The sequence below is a fragment of the Canis aureus genome, chromosome 6, assembly GCF_053574225.1.
Source record: "Canis aureus isolate CA01 chromosome 6, VMU_Caureus_v.1.0, whole genome shotgun sequence".
Classification (NCBI taxonomy): Eukaryota; Metazoa; Chordata; class Mammalia; order Carnivora; family Canidae; genus Canis; species Canis aureus.
Window position 1 is genome coordinate 54779521 of NC_135616.1, and position 20652 is coordinate 54800172.

At 41.4% G+C, this 20652-nt stretch overlaps 1 protein-coding gene across 1 annotated transcript; it reads left to right on the top strand.

Annotated features, from left to right (window-relative positions):
• The first annotated feature begins 6048 nt into the window (after positions 1–6048).
• On the top strand, positions 6049–14601 carry FASLG (Fas ligand). The gene is made up of 4 exons (XM_077901698.1): positions 6049–6732; positions 7338–7383; positions 11982–12038; positions 13317–14601. The coding sequence occupies exons 1-4, from the start codon at positions 6373–6375 to the stop codon at positions 13709–13711; spliced, it is 858 nt and encodes a 285-aa protein (XP_077757824.1). The 5' UTR covers positions 6049–6372; the 3' UTR covers positions 13712–14601.
• The last annotated feature ends 6051 nt before the right edge of the window (positions 14602–20652 follow it).

Genomic DNA, 20652 nt, shown 5'->3' on the forward strand with positions numbered 1-20652 from the left:
GAGAACCTGAATAGACCTTTTCCAAAGAAGACATTCAGATGGCCAAGAGGCACATGAAAAGATGCTCAATATCACTCATCATCAGGGAAATGCAAATCCAAACCACAGTGAGAGATCACCTCACACCAGTTGGAATGGCTAGAATCAAAAAGACAAGAAACAACAAATGTTGGTGAGGATGTGGAGATAAAGGAATCCTCATACACTGTTGATGGGGATGCAAATATGGTGGAAAACAGTATTGGAGATCCCTCAAAAAGTTAAAAATAGAAATACCATACGATCCAATAATTCCACTACTGGGTATTTACCCAAAGAAAATAAAAACAATAATGTGTGAAAAGATATATGCACCCCTGTGTGTATGTGTGTGTGTGTGTATACATATACATACATACATAATTGAATATTACTCAGCCATGAAAAAATGAGATCTTGCCATTTATAGATGAATGAACCTAGAGGGTATTATTCTAAGTAAAATAAATTAGAGAAAAACAAATACTGTATGATTTCATTTACATGGGAAATTTTAAAAAGCAAAACAAAGAGCAGAAAAAGACCCATAAATACAAGGAAGAAATTGATGGTTGTCAGAGGAGAGGAGATGGAGGGATGGGCACAATGAGAGAAGGGAGGTGGGAAACACAGGCTTCCAGTTATAGAATGAATAAGTCATGAGGATAAAGGACACGGCATATAGAATGTAGTCCGTGGCATTGTTAATAGCATTGTTTGGTGACAGGTTGTAGCTACACTTGTGGTGAGCATAGCATAACCTATAGAGAAGTTGAATCACTATGCTATACATCTAAAACTAATGTAACACTGTATGTCAACTATACTTCAATAAAACTATAAAAAATTGGGGCACCTGGCTGGCTCAGCCAGTTAAGCACCCAGCTCTTGATATCTGCTCAGGTCTTGATCTCAGTGAGGTCGTGAGTTCAGGTCCTGCATTGGGCTCCATGCTGGGCTTAAAAAAAAAATCAAATAAAAAGATGGTCAGTCTGCTGAGCCACCACCTAAACTTCATCATGTCAGTGTCAGCCACCAGGGTTCTAACTGAAGAAAACTTGATAAAAAGCCTTTTGAGAGAAATAGTGACTGCACTGAATGGTACTAAAACTTTTGAGTCAAGAGGGAAGACAGTCTTGCCCTGGCTTTGTGGGACATACTTTGGGTTGCAAGGAGGTCACCAGGAGGCAGGAAAGACCAAAGGCTGCACTGGGATCCAGCTGCATTATTTTTTTTTCTAGCTGCATTATTAATGAGTTGGAAGCCTTCGGGTGTAACCCTGTGCGGTTCCTCTCAAATGTCTTCTGACTCGTCTCAGGGTTTAGGAGCCAAAATTTGATGGAAAACTGAGAAAATAAAGGAGTTGTGATTTGAGGGTTCTATAAAACTACTATATAGGGAGTTTGGTAACAATTGTTTCCATATACACATTAGTCGCCCAGAACTGTACTAGACTGGGTATACAATAGAATGCAGAAGATATACATGATTCTATATCTATAATTTATGAAATTGTGATAAGTACCAGAAAAGGAAAAAAAAAAACTCTGAGTATGATGACAGAGAATACTAACTGGGATTATCTCATTTTGATGGAGCAACCAGTGAAAACCTCTGAGGAAGTGATATTTATTTGAAGACAGAAGGATTTTGGGAGCTGGTCATATGAAAGTAGGGCAGTGGTAGGGTAAAGAACATTCTGGCCAATGGCTGCATCTCGGGCCAAAGCCCTGAGGTGGACAGGAACTTGTCACATTTGATGAACTGAAAGGCCCATGTGAGAGGAGGAGAGTAAAAAGAGCTGCAGAGTCAGGAAGAGCCCAGATAACGAGGGGCTTGCAAGTGACACTAAACGTTTCAGAGATTTTATTCTAAACGACAACAGAAAGGCACTAAAGTGTTATTTCTGTCAAGGCAGAAGGACGTGACCAAATTAACACTTGCATCAGTGACAACTGAAGGAGGGACACGGCCTCAGAGAAAGGAGGGAAAGTACGATGTTGCTGCGCTTTCCTGTGGCAGCAGCCGGCCGCTGGCACCTGCAGAGTGTCTCCAGAGGATGCAGAAGAATCTGACTTCCTACTGGAGTCCTGCTTCTGACTTCAGACTCTTCTGTGTTCAGAAACTCGGCCATCAGGTATTTGTTGAGTTTTCACCCAGTATAGACACGGTATACCACGTGTAATTCGTCAATGCTCAGTGTTGACTTTTTATCCTCTTGCCGGTCCCCAAGGAAGACTTAGCTGCTGGTTCCATCAAGCACTACTCAGGCGACCACTGAGTCACACCTGGAGCTCTGGGCCACCGTGCACCGAGTCAGCTCGCCTGCTAAAACACGGGAGGGACAGAAGGGAGAGAAGCCCCTTCTTCCTCTTCTGTTCTTTTAACCTCCATGTGGCTAACTTGCTAAAATGGGGAAAGATCATTGGAATTCTTCTACCAAAGCGTTAGGACAATTTCTGAAGGGAATTACAATGTTAAAGGGACCATCATAAAAGATAATTTGAATTTCATCTAATGAGGTAAGATACCTAAGAAATTCTAACATGTACAAGGAGTGTTCTCTGATTTGATCCTGCACTGAAATTTGCTCCCAAGCCTCACCCACATCCTGTTAAATCTCTATGACAGGAAATCCTACCTCTCATCTAAAAGAACCCACCAATTCTGAGTCTTTCTCCCTCATCCATCCTCAAGTAACTCTGGTTCCAGAGTCAGAGATGCTGCCAGCACAAGCAGGAGAGATGAGATGAGAAAGGGAGAAGTTCCTCAATTAGTTTCCCACAGTTGGGAGCTGCCAGCCTGCTGGCCCTTTGATTGATTTATTCAATGCATTTTTAGAAAAAAAGTTTGTTTATTTTTAGTCATCTCTACATGCAACGTAGGGGTCAAACTCATGACCCCGAGATCAAGAGTTGCATGCTCTAACGACTGAGGCAGCCAGGTGCCCCTACAGTGCATCTTTCGAAGGCAAATATATGTTTTCCCTCACACTCCCCCACCCAGGAATCACAGAATTAAGATCTTATTTGAAAAGATAATATCTGCTAATGAACAAGGTTCTGGTAGTACTCTCAAACTATGGCAAGTCCCTGTTATTGTTTGTTAGCGTATTTATTTCTCCACACAATTTTGCCAACATATGATATTTGGTGGCATTATCAAAGAGCAATACGGGTGTTTAAAGACTGCTCTCTGCCTCCATTTCTGTTCAGATTCTCCCCAGGATTAGAGGACACTGGATGGGTTGGGGGCAGATGTTAGGATTCTGATCCCTCCTATCATGGATTAAATCAAGACATAGGGCAGAGGGAGATGTGGAAGTATAGCAGAATTCTTGCTGAAAATGCTAGAAGCTTCTGTGGGAGTTTGAGAGAGAAAAGCAGGGCGTATGTGAGCCTGAAACAGAGGAGTCCATCGGTCCACCGGCAGACTCTCTGCAGATCCTGGTTGTTGGACATTGACTTGCACTTTTTCCTGCAACTTGTCCCCACTCCACCTTCTTTTATCTTTAGTGGAAGACCATCAGTTCTGTTAAGTTTATGGATGAATTACATGTAGGAAGATTTGCTGCATTTCCAACAATAGGATAACATTTGTTAAGAGCTTCCTTTGAAGCTAGAGACTGTTTTAAGTGTATCAAATGCTTTGACTCATTTAGTGCTCACAATGCCCTATGAAATAAGTACTGTTATGATCAGGCCCATTTTTAACAAAGATTTTATTTATTGATTCATGAGAGACACAGAGAGAGAGGCAGAGACATAAGTAGTGGGAGTAGCAGGCACCCCACAGGGAACTCAATGTGGGACTTGATCCCAGAACCCCAGGATCAGGACCTGAGCCAAAGGCAGACACTCAACCACTGAGGAGAGACAGTGACCTGTCCAGTTCATATAGCTTATAAGTAGAAGAGCTGGGATTTGAACCCCAGGCAGCTTATTCAAACCCCTAAGCATCATGCAACACTTTCTTTCCTCCCCATCCTCGATATGGTGTGTTTTTTCACTTATTTAAGTCTTTGACACCTTCAGTAAAATTTTCATAGCATAAAAAATATGAATCTATACAATTTTTGTCAGAGTTATACAAAATACTTTCAAGGTAGGTTTTTTTTTTTTTTTTGGTTGTATGTATGGTGGAATTCTTAAAGTTACACATTCTGATCCTTACTTATGAACTTTAAACTTGCCAGATTTCATAACTATGAGTAAAGCCACATGTGAGTTCAAAAGCACTTAATAACTCTGCCAACCTTGAAAAGATAGTGGGAACCTTATACAGTCATTCTGCTCTCATCTATCACACTGTCTCATGAGTGGAGAGTAGGGTGTGGGCAGAAGTGTCTGGAGAGGAGGCAGTGCCAGCTGTTGGAGTCTAACTGGAAGGAGCCCTGTGTGTCATGCTAGAGAATTCGTACTACTTCTGGTTTCAAACCTTCCAACAGGAGGCTTTAGGCAAGAAAGTGAGGTAATTGAGTTTTTTTTTTCGGAAGCGTGATGCTTGTATCGTTTTGCGCGGTGAATTGTGCTCAGGAAAGCTGGTGGGAGGGAGGGCAGTCAGGGTGCCATCGCATGATTGCAGGTGAGAGATCATAGAAGTCTAACCTAAGACAATAACAGGAAAAATAGAAATGGAGAGGGTGTGCTGAGGTGAGAAACAGGCTCGGGGAAAATCAGCAGGCTAAATGTTGCAGGAGAGAAAGAGAGGAGCTGAAGTTGTCATCAGAGAGATTGACGTCAAGCGAAACGTCAAGGTAATATGGAGAGAGGGTGTAGGTGGACAGAAGGTGCCAGAGAAATAAATTTGGTGTTGGGTTGGCCCAGATGGAGAGCCAGAATGGCTTCAGAAATGCCAAAGCATGACGTAAATGCTATTGAAATCTGAAAATGGGGCCCTCTGGTAAAATGGAAAATAGGATTTTGTGAGAGGTTTTTTTTTTTTCTTTTTTTAAAGATTTTATTTATTTTTTCATGAGAGACACACAGAGAGAGGCAGAGACATAGGCAGAGGGAGAAGCAAGTTCCCTGAAGGGTGCCTGGTTTGGGACTAGATCCCAGGATCCCGGGGTCACAACCTGAGCCAAAGGCAGATGCTCCACCACTGAGCAAGGTGCCTCCTTGTGAGAGGTTTATGTGGTTTATATGGGAGCATGATTGGAACTGCAGCCAAGCACTTAGGAGTTACTGGCATATAAATAGTAGTTGAAGCCAGAGAACAGAGTGAGATCTGTCCAGATAGAGATCCCATCTTTAGTTAAAAAACAAACACGTAAGGCAACCAGGTAAGTTTGAACATCAGATAAATGGCAAATATCTTTTTTTTTTTTTGCAAATTTCATGTAATGTTTAGGACATAGTTATCCTAAAAATGATGTATTTATGTGAAATTCAACCTTAACTGGGCACCATGAATTAAAACTGACAACCATATCACATGCTGCAAGCAAGGGCCTGCAGGGATGAGGAAGGCCATTGCCATGGCGAAGTGGCATGGGAAGGAGAGTGGGGGAGGGATGGGGATAGGTGGGTCTGCCAGCCAACAAGGGACACCAATGCTTGCTCCATGAGGTCAGGGGCTGCCCAGCTCCAGCTGACTGGGTTTGGCTGACCTCCAGGGTATCCAGTATTCTAATGTTTCAAAACATAATAAAAAACATTTGTATTTTTTAATGTGGGCTATCCCAAATTTAGAAGGGAAAAAACATAGTGAGGTACAAACAAGACAGGTCTATGGGTTCCATAAGGCATATCAGCCACTGGTTTGCAATGTCTGATTGAATCTCTAGAGGAGGGATGGAGCAGGTTTTGATAGTGCTTTACAGTGTTGGGGTAAACAGTGTTTGGGTGTGGGGAAAGGATGGCAGCCAGGGATCGATCCCCTCATGCAAAATATAAGATGTGGAAGCGACTCTTCTGGCTCTGACTCCATGGTCTCACCTCTTGGGGTCTGGACGCACCCTGCTGGCCCCTCTCCCTGGAGCTGGCCAGTGGACAAAGGCCATCTTTTCTTGCAGGGCCTGAGAAAAGTTAAGGCAATCCCACCAGCGGTTCAGGTAGCAGGCAGTGGCAACTGGGGCCCTACAGGCTTTCATCAGAAAATTGTGGGCGGAAACTTCCCGGGGTTTGCTCTGGGTGTCTGGTCTTGAGGCTTCTCAGCTTCAGATGCAAAGTGAGTGGGTGTCTCTTTGAGAAGCAGAAAGAGAGAAGGAAAGAGAGAACGAAAGAGAAGTATTTCCCTTGGCTATGGAAACTCTATAAAGAGATAGCCGGGCTTTTCTTCTCTCAAGCAGTCAGAAACAGCAGTCCCAGCCTTGACACCTTTGCTGGGGGCTCGTCCGAGTGACCGGCTGCCATGCAGCATCCCTTGAATTACCCCTACCCCCAAATCTACTGGGTGGACAGCAGTGCCAACTCTCCTTGGGCCTCTCCAGGGTCAGTCCTCCCGTGTCCATCCTCTGTGCCAGGGAGGCCCGGGCAAAGGAGGCCACCGCCACCACCGCCGACACTACCACCACCACCACCACCACCACCACCACCACCACCACCACCGCTGCCTCCACTGCCACTGCCACCTCTGAAGACGAGGAGGGACCACAACACAGGCCTGTGTCTCCTTGTGATGTTTTTCATGGTTCTGGTGGCCCTGGTCGGATTGGGGCTGGGGATGTTTCAGCTCTTCCATCTACAGAAGGAGCTGGCTGAACTCCGAGAGGTAAGCTAGTGTGTGGATCGTTGTACCCTGGAGACACGGGTGTAGACAGCTCTGCTACAATGGAGCCTGGAGGGATGCTGAGGTCCAGAGGGAGCGTGGTCTCACTTGCCAAGTATTTTTTAGTCCTTTTTTTCCTGTCTTAGAAATGGTTCATTCTAGTTGTTCTAGTCAACCATCAGAAAAATAGAAGCTCAAGTGAATGAAAGGAATATTTGCTATCTTATAGAGGATCAGGGCTAAAATAGGACTGGCAGTTACAGTTCTTCCTTTCTCAGTTGGCAAGGCAGCCTGCTGAACTCTTACCTAGAGGTTAGTGATTCAAGAAAAAACAACTTGGAGGAACTTGGAGTCTTGCTTAGAAGTGAATTTGTTTAAATGACCAAAGTAACTTTCCTTGCAAATACTTTAAAATATTATAACTGTTCCAAATCCTAAAACTGAGGCATGGTGAGACAAAATTGCATGGCCAAGCTCTGAGTTAGGAAAGGTTCTGAGGTATTGAGATTCCCTTCTCAGGTTTATTCACTTTATTTGACAATTTTGCATTTTTAAGCTTAAAGAACTTCATAATCATTATACATCTTTTTTTCTCTCTCTTTTGCTAGTCTACCAGCGAAAGGCATGTAGCACCATCTTTGGAGAAGCAAATAGGTGAGTCCTTTTATGCGTGTACATTGAGTTTCTAAAGATAGTCCTCATTGCTCAACCATGTTGGTTGCACGTGTTGAACTCCATCCCATTCTTGGACACATGTATACTACAAAAGGAATCTTGGCTAATTCTGAATCTCTAGTCATTTTGGTTCCTTGAGCCACTCTAAAATATGAAACGAATTTAATCATTCAAAATCAGTATAACTGAGTGCTGAATACAATTTGAAATAATTTCCTTTCAACTTTGGAAAGAGACAATACAGTTGCAACAGGCTTGTCCCATTCCTCAGGCTTCCTGGCTTCCATGAAAGGGCAGTGGCTGTAACTCCCAGGGAGATGGGGGAGGAGGAGACAGAGACAGATGTTTCTGGGAAAAGTTATCTCCTTTTTAAACTCTTTAAGAGATTACTCAAGAGTCAAACTTTATTCAAAAATTTTTTCTAGGATATAATTATTTATTTACTTAGCAGAGAAGGGTCAAGAGAGAGGGGGAGAGAGATTTTTTTTAAAAGATTTTATTTATTTCAGAGAGTACAAGGAAGAGAGAAAGAGAGAGAGAGCCAAGGGAGAGGGACAAGCAGGCCCCCCCTTGAGCAGGGAGCCTGATTTGGGGCTGGATCCCAGTACCCTGGGATCATGACCTGTGCCAAAGGTAAACACTTAATCAACAAGTCACCCAGGTGACCTGAGAGAGAGAATCTTAAGCAGGCTCCACGCCCAGTGCAGAGCCCAATTCAGGGCTTGATCTCATGACCCTGAGATCATGACTTGAAGCCAAAATCAAGAATCGGATGCTTAACTGACTGAGCCACCCAGGTGTCCCATTTAGGCTTTTAAAAAGTATGCAATTAATTATCCACTTTAAGGTTGTTCTTTTGCACTCCCTGGCAGTCTTGGGGGAAGACCTTGGCCATTTCTCAAAGGCTAGTCCAGCTTCCTCCCCAAAGGCAATCATGAGTTACCTTCAATAATAAAAGAAAGTTCTTTGTATGAGGTTCAGGACAAGAAAGAAGATGAAAAATTGGACACTAACCTTGTGTGAAGTTTCAGAACATAGTTTGCAAACTGTGGACAGGTAGATTTAGGATGCTCTGGTTCATTAAACTAAGATCACCGAACTTTGGATTTGGTAAGAGTTGGAAGAGAGCTTGGAGCAAATCTCACTTTTCAGAAGAGAAACAGAACTCCAGACAGATTAGAGGATATGCCCCCAAACCACTGGTGTGGAACTAGGGCCAGAAGGAACAAAGGCTCCTGGTGCTTTGTCACCTACAGGGCTTTCCAGTATATAGACTGGTGCCCTATGAAATAGGGAAACTTCCATCTGTCCTTGATGGCCATGAAATGCGAAATAAAGATGAAAAGCAAGAAACCTCTACAAAGACAATAGATATATCTTGTTCCTAGAAATTGGGAAGAGAATAAAAGACAGCACTGGCGGCCATCCAATGAGGGAAGCCTGTTCCAATTTCTCTTATTGCCTATTGTAGCTGACCCAAGTCACCCTACTGCTCCGGAATGTAAGCTCTGAAGGATTCATCCCTTGGATGCTCTGTCTCTAGTTCTAGGTCCAAGTCCCTCAATGTTGGAGAGTCCAGATATATTCAAGCACAGTAGAAATATTTGTTAGAAAAATAAAACTTTTGGAGGATTTCTAAAATGAAATGGCCTCGAAAATCAGTGGAATGTGGCTGGTGAAACAGGTTCCTAATTACTCATCTTTCACCCACTCTGGGATCATTTTAGTGATGATAGTCAAGTGAACAGATGAGTCAAATCTACCTATTCCAGTAAGCAAGTACCTTCTTTAGATCAGCCCAGATGGACCAGAGACTGGGTGCATTACCCCCTAGAAATCAAATTAGCAACTTTATTAACAGAAGAGATGCAAATTAAAACAAGGGGCTATCCATTTTCATTCATCCCATTAGCACAGATAAAAAAAAGCAGACTGGCAAAAATATGAGGGAAAAATTTTGCTTCAGTATTCCTTGACAGCCAGGGAACATGCAAATTGCTATACCTTTTCTGAAGAGCAATTGGAAAAATGTACCCACGAAAGGTTTCAGTGTTAATTTACCATGCAATCTCCTAAGAATTTATCTTAATAAAATAATTAGAGATATACCCCAAAACTAATAGATAAGGATGTTCATCATTTCCTTATAAGGCTATTTATAATAAACAGGTCAGAAGAAACTTAAATACCCCTTACCAGGAGATTAAATACATCATGGTATGTTTGGATGGCATTGTATGTAGCAGCTGCAATCCATGTAGTTACATTTAAGGCCATGAAGTTTGTGCATTCTATATTGTGAGATAAAAAGACAAGTTATAAAACAGTATGCTTAACTTAAATTCCCTATGTAAGTGCATGTGTATAATTTTATATTTTTAGTAAAGAACTAGAAGGATTTATACTTCAACATATTAACAGCAATTTTCTTTGGGATATACTATTATTATAGATTATTTAAACATACTTATTGGCTCCTTTTTCATTTTCCTTTTTTTCCACAGTTAACTCATTAAGTCTTTTATCCATTCACGAATGTTCTTGGAATTCTTCTTATGTGCCAGGCTGGATGCTGGGTGTTGGTAATGACTGAGAACCAGGGAGGAGAGACAAGGGTCCTGCTGTTACAGAGCTTCTAGCAGGCAGGAAAGGGTAAACAAAAGCAAGCAAGCAGACAACAATTTCAAATTATACTAAGGGCAACGTAAAATAGAGTGGTCTGGAAAGTCCCCTCTAAAGAGGTGTCATGTGTGTGCCTGCCTGTGTGGGGGTGGGGTGGGGTGGGAGGGTAGGGAAAAAACATTCCAGCAGTGAGAATGTCATGTGCAAAGACCCTGGGGGCAGGAAACATTCACCACCGAAGTGTAGGATCTAGTTCCAGTTCCTTTCTGCTCTTGCCTAGCAGGTATTTCTACTGAATAACCCTCTATGAGAATAACACTGTGCAAGGCTCTGCGAGGGATATAAAGATACGCAAGCTGTGGTTCTCTGTTCCATTTCCTGTCAGTACATGGCTGAATGCCAAACTAGTTGCACAGATGGTTTGTGGTATAGGAATGTAGAGGAGACTCAGTTTTGCCTTTCCTGTTCGCTAACACCTCATTCATGGTGGGTGGTCTTGTGGGGCTAGAGAGGTCATGATTGCTCAGGTTATGTTCTCAGCCGATTAGGGCGTTCTCACGCCACGGGTGAGCTTTACAGGCTAATCGCAAGGAGCTTGATGTGGATGAAGGCCTTTCTATGAATCTTTCTCGAATGTCTTAGCTGAATTCATTAGCTAAGTGGTAGCTCTGTTTGGTTAAGATATTTGAAGTCAAAGAAATAATGTCTACTTTGTGAACTATTGTTTGTTTTAACTCCTCCATTTTAACTTAGTAAGCATTTACTGGTCACATGCCCTGTGTTAGACACTGAGGCTGGAGTACTCTGGTGGATTAAACATATAGTAGGAAACCTGCCATTTATTTGGGGGCGGGGGGTGGATAAGACAAGTTATACAGTTACCACAGAAATGGGGAGTCAGAACCAAGAAGAGAGGTGAAGACAAAGTGATTCTAGGTTTCAAAGGAGAGAAAAATCATATTCGATTAAAAAGGCCTGTGAGGGTTTCCCCAAGAAAGAGGTATTGCAGGTTTGTTCAGGTTACATCAGAACTCATGTTGTGGGGGCGCCTGGGTGGCTCAGTAAGTTAAGTGTCTGCCTTTGGCTCAGGTCATGGTCCCAGGATCCTGGGATTAGGCCCCATGTCTCAGTGGGGAGTCTGTTTCTCTCTCTCCTCCCCACTCATGCTCTGTTGCTATCTCTGTCTCTCTCAAGTAAATAAATAAAACCTTTACGAAAAAGAAAAGAAAAGAAAGAAAAAAAAGAACTCGTGTTGTGCAGCCTTGGTCAATGTGAGCAAGCTCAGGAGATAAAGCTGGACTAATAGGCAGAGATGATGTCTAGGGAAACTGTTACAAAATTATAGGTTCAGTGAGGGGCTATTCAAGGCATTTGATATCTGAGGATGGTTAATTTGGGCAGACCGTCGAATACCACGGAGGCAAAGAGCTAGTGGCCAGGAGCTGAAATCATAGTCTTCTTTGGCCTCTGCTCTGCCGAGTCCTAAAGGCAGCAGAACTGGAGTAGAGAAAAAAACCCTAATTTAGAGCCAGAAGACCTGAGAGTCTGTCCTATACTGACATTTGGTTGCTGGGTCTTCTTGGAAAAATCACTCAACTTCTAAGCTCATTTAGCTGTCTATAAGGTGGGACGAATATCTCCACTTCAAAGTGTTGTGGCAAGTTCAAATACAGTAACTGATATGATAGCTCTTTATAAATCAAACTTATTGGTTTATTGTAACACAGTTTTTGCATATGTCTATCTCTATTTGGTTTATTTTTTACCTCTTCATTTCTGAAATACAGATTTCTGTGAATTCTATAGTTTGGACTTGAATGATTAGTATATGTTAGACTATTGTCATTTATGTTTTTAAAAAAATCACTTTTATTTAAATGACCTGTTCGGAGTCCCAACAAAAGAATAGTTGGCATCTCATTTTTATATTTATCTTTCATCTCTCTATGATACAGGTCAACCCAATCCACCTTCTGAAAAAAGGGAGCTGAGGAAAGTGGCCCATTTAACAGGTCTGTATCTGGAAGGTACATGGGGCTTGGGAAAGCGTTTGACAGAAAGAATAGCTGGTTGGGTACTGTGCTCTGAGGGAGTTGTTACTTTCCAGGGACAGCATTTGACACCGAAGAATAGTCCCATCTTTCTAGTCAAGTCAGCCTCATACTCATATTGAGCCCCTACTAGTCTAGGCCATGTTCTAAATTGGCAAAATGGAGCTAATTATAACACGATTCCTGCCCATGTGGAGCTTGCTCTTTTCAATCACTCCAAAGATGCTTAGGGGATTTGGGGCATGGGTTCACAAGGTGAGATCTGGGAAGATAGGGAGTGATGAATTATTTTAGTCAGGGCTTTTCTGGTGTTCTGGAAGAGCTTCACTCTGCTTTGTGCAAGAGTAGAAACAGAAGTGAGAAAAAGGGCCCTGTCCCGGCATTGGTGGACTTCCTGCATGTGGTCACGTAGCGGAGTGAAGTGATTTGATAGCAATGTGGTGTGGGCATTCCCAGGGTACAGTCCATTAATATTTGAAAGATGGATACGTCACAGGAAGGGGTATGTCACTGTCTCTAGAATTATTAAAGTAGAGGCTGTAGAATCATCCAGTTTGGATCACCAGATATTTATTGAACACGTGTTGTGTGCCACGCCTTGGGGGCATGTAGATTAATCATACATGATTGTCCATACAATCATACATGGTCCCTGCTTTCAAGAAACTTAAAATATAATAGGGAAATACAGGTACATAAGTGATAATTTTAGTACTGGAGTGTGTTCTCTGCTTAAGGTATGAATATATTGCTGTAGGGACATAAAAGAAAGGGGATTTTAGCCCAAAGTGGGGGAACTGAAGTCTCCTTAGTATAAATGAGGAGCTGGGCCAGATGATCCCTAAGGATTCTTCCTAACTTTAAAATTTCAGAGTTCCTTAGGTTTGGCTTTTTTCCTCATGGAAGGACCTTGAAACCTAGAAGTTTTGTTGTTAGTTCTGAAGATCATAGACTCTTTGTTCCAGAGAGTTAAAATAATCTCAGTAATGTCTCACTGTAATTGATTAGCATCTATATTATTATCCCAGTTGTGTAGATGATAAAATCAAGGCAAACAATTTGATAGAGGTGTTGCAGGAATTCAGTGATGGATTGAGTCTGACCTGTTGGCCAGTTCTATGTGGGTTATGTCACTTTGGTTATTTGCTCAAGGAAAGGCCCACAGTTTTGCTTTGGAAGCTTCATTTGTTGGGTGCATGAGCATTCCTGGCTGAAAGCTCCTCTCTGATTTGATTTCAGGCAAGCCCAACTCAAGATCCATCCCTCTGGAATGGGAAGACACATACGGAATTGCCCTTGTCTCTGGGGTGAAGTATAAGAAGGGTGGCCTTGTGATCAATGATACTGGGTTGTACTTTGTGTATTCCAAAGTGTACTTCAGGGGTCAGTCCTGCAACAACAAGCCCCTGAACCACAAGGTCTATATGAGGAACTCTAAATATCCCCAGGACCTGATGCTGATGGAGGGGAAGATCATGAACTACTGCACTACAGGCCAGATGTGGGCTCGTAGCAGCTACTTGGGGGCAGTATTCAATCTCACCAGTGCTGACCATTTGTATGTCAATGTATCTGAACTATCTCTGGTCAGTTTTGAAGAATCTAAGACATTTTTTGGCTTATATAAGCTCTAAGAAAAGCACTTTGGGATTCTCTCCATATGGTTCCTTGTTACAAGCACTGAGAACATGGTCTTGAATGAGAGTCTTCTTAAGCTCACTTGAGGTCAAGTGAGAAGACATGATCCAGGAGTATCTTAAGACCATAGGGTTCAGCAGGTTTACAGTTCCTCAGCTCACCTAAGGTCCATGAACCAGACAGGAAGAGGAACATGACTGAAGAACATGAGACTCTGGGCTACCATATGAAGATGCAGAAGCAGAAAGAAGTAGCTACTAGAGTGTTCTACTCTCATTTTAAGTGTCCAAAAGCATTTTGACACATTGAAAAGGACACCTGTTAACTCACCTCTTGGGGTGGGTCTACTATCTACCTCAGGGGAGGATTTTTGATATATGGATGTGACATGAGTGTATAAGGGATGGAAAAAGAGGAGTAGGCTTGTGTGATAAGCTAAAGAAACCAGAAGGCCAGTGTCCCATTGGCAGCACCTTTACTTCTAAACGCATAGCCTGAACCACCAGGTGATGCTAACACAGAAGCAAAGGGAATCTTTTGTGAAGTTATCCCATTCCCCACACAGCATGTATATTTCCAGTGCAATTTTGGTGTGTGTGTGTGTATGTGTGTGTGTGTGTGTGTGTGTGTATCACATGCATTTGACTAGAAGAGTTATGTAAGAAGAGATAATGTGGAAATTGTGAAGGATATGTTAGGAAATCATGGGTTGCATTTAGTGGTAGATTTTTGAATACTTCTTGGCAACCAACTCAGCTGTCCTCAAAATAGCCCTCAAGACTCTTTGATTGTCAGGTGTTGATGCTGTTTTCCTATAATCAGTATTTATATGCATTTTGTGTATTTTAATAAAAAGAATACATGTAATAAAAATTATATTTTAGAATACAGATCAATATTATGAATGTACCTTTTGGAAATCACTAAAATTTGGACTTCTTTTCTTTATTAATTCTTTCCTCCATGGCTTCATTACTCATTTTGACTTAAGGCCATGTTAAGAACTCACTGGTGTGAGAACTATGAAGCAAATCTATCGTTGCCAGATACCCCTCTCCCCAGTCTTTTTCCATTATCCAGAGTTTTCATTACCTATAAATTTGCCAATGTTAAGCTCACCCAACTTTGAACAGATTTAGTGACAATTTACCCCATATTTTCCTGGGAACAGAGCCATAGCATAGTGGAAAGGGCACAGACTTTGGACTGACAAAACCTTTAACTTGGATCTTTGTTCTTCTGCTTTCCAAATGCAATCACTGGGCAAGTCACTTAACCTCTCTTGCACAAAAATGACTGATATGTACATAAAATATCTGGTACATGGCATCTATCTAAAAAATGGCAGCTATCATTTTAATAAACCACTCTAGAGAGGCACTATATGCTCCAGGAGAAGCCACTGACCTGAGGGATCCACCCAAACACCTGGTTTCTTACATTCTCCTGTCCTTTATTGACAACGACCTTTTCCTATTTTTTTTCAACCACTCACTACCATGGCCTCCCCCTGGACTTTGCCTTTTTAAAAATTATGGTATTTGCTTTACAATTTAATTTCATACACCTTATTTTCACATTACCTCCTATTATTCCAGCTCAATTGCTCCAACATTTTCTCTCCTAAAATGTGTATATTTTTATCACATTGAGACCTCTAATAAACTCTATCCTTTCCTTACATATCCATCAACTCCTTCTTTCAACACAACTTCAACACAACTCTCTCTTAGATTCTGCCCTCTGTCATTACAATCAGTATCTTGGGAAATTTCTCAATTCTAGAATATTCTTTCTTCAGTACATTCCCCTTGCAAAAATCCCATTCTCTTTAAGCTGGCATCCTAAAAGCTGGATGTTGCTAGAGAAAATTACCCAAAAAGACAGACTAGTTTCGGTTTATTTTTGTCTATCATCTACATAAATCAGTTACTCTTTATCACTGAATTATTTCTATCTTTTGATTGATTTGAGTAACTAATACATGTACATAGTACAAATTTTAAAAAGCATATAAATATATAGGATGAAAGTAAAGTCCTCTTTTTACTCTGTCCCATGGCCCAATTTCTGCCCACAGAGAGTATCATTGTCTCCTTATGCAGCTTTCCAGAGATGTTCTATATGTATGACATACATTTACATCTGAGTTTCCATTCTTCCTTCTATTAACATTCTGAACTAGATAATTCTTTGTCGTGGGAGCTATCTTGTGCACTGTCGTATGTTTAGCAGTATCTCTGCCTTCTATCCACTAGATACTAGTATCATTGTCCCCTCCTGCATGCAGGAAAACCAAGAATATCTCTAGACACTACCAAATTTCTCCAGACTGGGGATGGGAAGACAAAAGTCAGCCCTACTTGAGAAACACTGCCTTATATTAGTGATCACAGATCTCAAATGGGCATTCAATACTGCCTACCACTTTTTTTTTCAGTTCCCTGCCAACCATGTTTTTCCACTATTTGAGACAATTACATCATAGCTTTTCCTCTTACAAGCCCAACATATCCCCTCCTCCCACCATGGAACCACACTTATACCACCAGAACACCAATCCACCTACATTTGCATGATCCACCTACATCTGCATGATCACCTACATCTTCTATCACCTACATCTATAGTGGAGGAAGAGGACCATCTTTTCATTTGTGCACTAGATCCATTTCTATTCCCCTACTTTGCCTCTTTAAAATTTCTCTTCTCTCTTCTGGATCCTCAAACCATTGCTGTCTATGAAATGATTTCCATCAGCATGTTCATATGTTCAAGTATATTTTTTCAAAAAAAAAAAAGACAACCCAGCCCAAACCAAAAAAAAATCCCAAACCTTTCTTTACCATTCCTCTTCTCCAGTGATGGCTGCATTTCTCATTTTCCTGGTAGAGACAAACATTGAAGGCTGTCTCCATACACATGGGTTCCATTTCCTTAGCCAGGAATGGTCTTCTTTAGGTTCCTCACATGTCTGGCTTCTTATCTTTCAGGCCTTAATTTAAATGTCACCTCCTCAGATCATTCTTAGAGCCTCTTCTTTTTCTCATTATTTTATTTCTCTTTAGCATAACTTGCAGTTATATTATTTATTTGACCACTTAAAAAAGTATCTGTTTTTTCACTACAATAAAAGTTCACCAAACAAGAACTTTTCTGGTTTGTTTACCACTGAAACCTCATTACCAAACCCAGTGCTTGGCATCTATTAAGAGTTCAATAAATATCTGTTGACTGAGTAACCTTATTATTAAAACAAATGTTTCTGGGATCCCTGGGTGGCGCAGCGGTTTGGCGCCTACCTTCGCCCCAGGGCGCGATCCTGGAGACCTGGGATCGAATCCCACGTCGGGCTCCCGGTGCATGGAGCCTGCTTCTCCCTCTGCCTATGTCTCTGCCTCTCTCTCTCTCTCTCTCTGTGACTATCATAAATAAATAAAAATTAAAAAAAAAAAACAAAAAAACAAATGTTTCTCAGTGTGGGGTATGTGTGTATATTTCTCAGTGTAGCGAATATATTCACTACTAGTTGTAGTGTTGCCTCATGAATGTATGTGACTGTTTATCCAGCTTTGAGTAGATTATCTAATAGGAATTTCAGGCTACAGATGGAAAAAATAGTGCATCCTGATTCTTATCACTGGAAAATAAGAAAAACCTATTTGATGTCTGGCATTACCAAGAGTTATTCAGGATACTGTTGAGGGAAACTGCTGGGTAACTAGAGTTGCACTTGCCACTTAGAAGACAATAAATATTTGTTGAATAAATTAATGAAAGAAATCAAAGGTTCAGGCTGGAGTATGTCACCTGCTCTCCTTAAAATTATTCTGTTGAATCATCTATTTCCTGGCCAGGTACCTCATCGAGAAAGTCAGGGAAGTATTCTCCTTTCTTTTGGAAGCCCTCACGATGAAATCCTCCTCATCCTTTTTCTCCTCTCTTGGCTCCAGCCATCAAGTACACTAAGGGTAATAGGAGATTTTCTGGGCTTTTTTTTTTTTTCGGTCAATGGACTCTTCTAGATAATGGCACCAGGGCAAAGGGAGAATAGGAATGGCACTGGGCCATCCCAAGATGACGTAATGCAATCAACTAGTAGTGGTATTACTGACACTTTTATCCCTCTAAATCTGAGCTCTACTAGGATGCCTTTGGGATTTTCTGGAGATAGAGCTATAACTTACTATGCACTATTTACTTGTTCCAGGAAAGAGATTTAACAGTTCCCTCAGGAACCTTGAGTTAGTTTTCTTTACCTCAGTACATAAAGAATGCCAAAAAATCAAAACTCTTTGATGAGCTCATTAAAAATGGGATCTGCCATTGTTAACCTTTTTTTTTTTTTTTTTTTTATGATAGTCACAGAGAGAGAGAGAGAGGCAGAGACACAGGCAGAGGGAGAATGCACCGGGAGCCCGATGGATGTGGGATTCAATCCCGGGTCTACAGGATCGCACCCTGGGCCATTGTTAACTTTTGAAATGCTAAACCCAACATAGAACACTTACCAAAAAGAAAAAAAAAAAAGAAGAGGATTACTTCTGGTTCAGGAGGTTGAGGTTTTCTTACTTTTCAAGCAGCCCCAAACACACAAAACCTATGTTTTTCATTAGCACCCCCAGGGTGGTGACCTTGTCTTCTCTGAAGTAGGTTTTGACTTACCACAGCTTAATAGGAAATGAGCTCTACGAGCTCTACTGGGGACCATCATTATGAGTGTGGCTCATTTGAACCAACAGATCATTGGAAGATGGGAACTGTAGAGAAAAGCCCAACTCCTCTGAGCCAGACTGTAAGATTTTCTTAGGGTTAAGCCACAGACATTCCCTGGGCCTTATCTAAAAAGTACGCCAGCCATATGTTACGTTATTTTTTTCAAAGGGGGTCTGCTTACGTTCTGGTATTAGTAGAGATAAATTTTTACTTTCTGAAAAATTTGTATTTTCTTTTCTTTCTTTTTTTTTTTTTCTCCATTTCCCAGGGTTTTTGACCATCAAGAGGCAGAAGAGGTGGCCCTGGGAAAGTGGAATCAGAACTCCATTCCTTAGAGTCCTCAGACTTAGAAATCAATCTTATTATAATTATTGATGGTAGGCAGAAACTTTTGGGGCTCACCTAAAAGCCAACTCACCTTGAAAATATAGACAGCTAAGTGGGTATTCTGGTATACCCACTTATATACAGAATATCTTCAGTATATTCTTACAGTTCACCCAGAAGGGAGGAAAGTATCATCTCAGGGATGACTCTCTCACTATTGCCCGAGCTTCATCCTTATTAGGAGACATTTCTCCACAGTTCTAACTGTTCATCTTCAGAGAGAAGCACATTGCAGGCATCCCTCCTATTCTACTTGGAAGCTCCTTTGGCACTATGGGGTCATCTTTTCTTCTGCTTCTTAATTAAATACCGTGGACCCAATGTCATATTCTGTGGACAGTCAAGTCTTCCCTCCAGTTTCCTGAAAGTTTTAGGGAGCACCCTCATTCTCTTGGGCAGTCCACATTGTAACACGTCTTAGAAAGAATACAAAGCAACATCTCTTTTGAGGCAGAAATTTTCATTGCCACATGTACAAAAGGTGGAACACATTTCCAACACATCCTTAATTTGAAAACCTCTGGGAGAGGGGTTTAGTGAACTGTGAGGGAGCCCATATCTGCTCTGGACTGTATTACATTTACATTTTAGGGCGTTCTTTCTCAGATTTGGAATCTTCTGCATTGCACCTTCCACATATTGGATATAGTTCTTTTCTGCTTAATATTCCTACAGTATTTTATAGATTGTAAAGCTTTCTCATATACCTTATCTTGTTTAGTTTTCATGACAACCTCAGAAGGTAGGTTGTTGTCTTCGTTTTATACACAAAAACAACTGAGACACTGAAAAGTTATGAGTCTTGCTTAAGGTGACATGGCTAAGAAAGGGTGGAGCTCAGACTAAGTAAGCCCCAGTCATCCAACTGTGCATCTTATGTCCTTTCCACGTGCATCTTATGTCCTTTCTGCATGCAGAGATTTCTCAGAGCTGCACCTTATATGATGGCACTCAATGTGAGCCTCACCCCTTCATTTTCATTGCCTCCTTATCTCTTTGCATTTTATTTTATTTTATTTTAAAGTTTTATTTATTTATTTTTTTAAAACTTTAAAAAAATTTTTTTATTTATTTATGATAGTCACAGAGAGAGAGAGAGAGAGAGAGAGGCAGAGACACAGGCAGAGGGAAAAGCAGGCTCCATGCACCGGGAGCCCGACGTGGGATTCGATCCCGGGTCTCCAGGATTACGCCCTACGCCAAAGGCAGGCGCCAAACCGCTGCGCCACCCAGGGATCCCATCTTTTTGCATTTTAGTTTTAAGTCTCAGTTTGGTTAATACCCACATTCTACATAATATGATATAATATGTATACATATTTGATATCATAACCTTATAGAGGTCATAGAGTTTCATAGTTGACAGTCACAGATTCTCTTCTTTCATTTCATCTCTCTACTGTGTGTGTGTGTGTGTTTAAGATTTTATTTATTTAATCATAAGAGACACACAGAGAGAGGTAGAGACATAGGCAGAGGGAGAAACAGGCTCCTCGAGGAGAGCCTGATGTGGGACTTGATCTCAGGACCCCAGGATCATGCCCTGAGGCAAAGGCAGATACTCAACCACTGGGCCTCCCAGGTTTGGGAGTCTCTACTGTGTTTAACTGTGTTTAACTGAATTGCTCCTATTGCTCATCCTAGAAGAGAAGGAAAAAAGAATGAACTAGCGGTAAGAGGGCCTGGATTTGAGTCCAACTTCTGCTACTCAACTAGCTATGTGTGTGACCTTGAGTAAGTGATAGGGAATATCTTCAGATTCTGTTGTCCTCTGTAAAATGAGGACACTGATTCAGAGTCTTATGGTTTTGTAGGAATATTGCTAATGCTAAAT

Bases quoted from the DNA above. Each gene is read 5' to 3' on its own strand.
- FASLG (XM_077901698.1), top strand. From the start codon at position 6,373: ATGCAGCATCCCTTGAATTACCCCTACCCCCAAATCTACTGGGTGGAC. The intron at 6,733-7,337 runs GTAAGCTAGTGT...CTCTTTTGCTAG, and splicing joins AGCTGGCTGAACTCCGAGAG to TCTACCAGCGAAAGGCATGT. The intron at 12,039-13,316 runs GTCTGTATCTGG...ATTTGATTTCAG, and splicing joins GAAAGTGGCCCATTTAACAG to GCAAGCCCAACTCAAGATCC.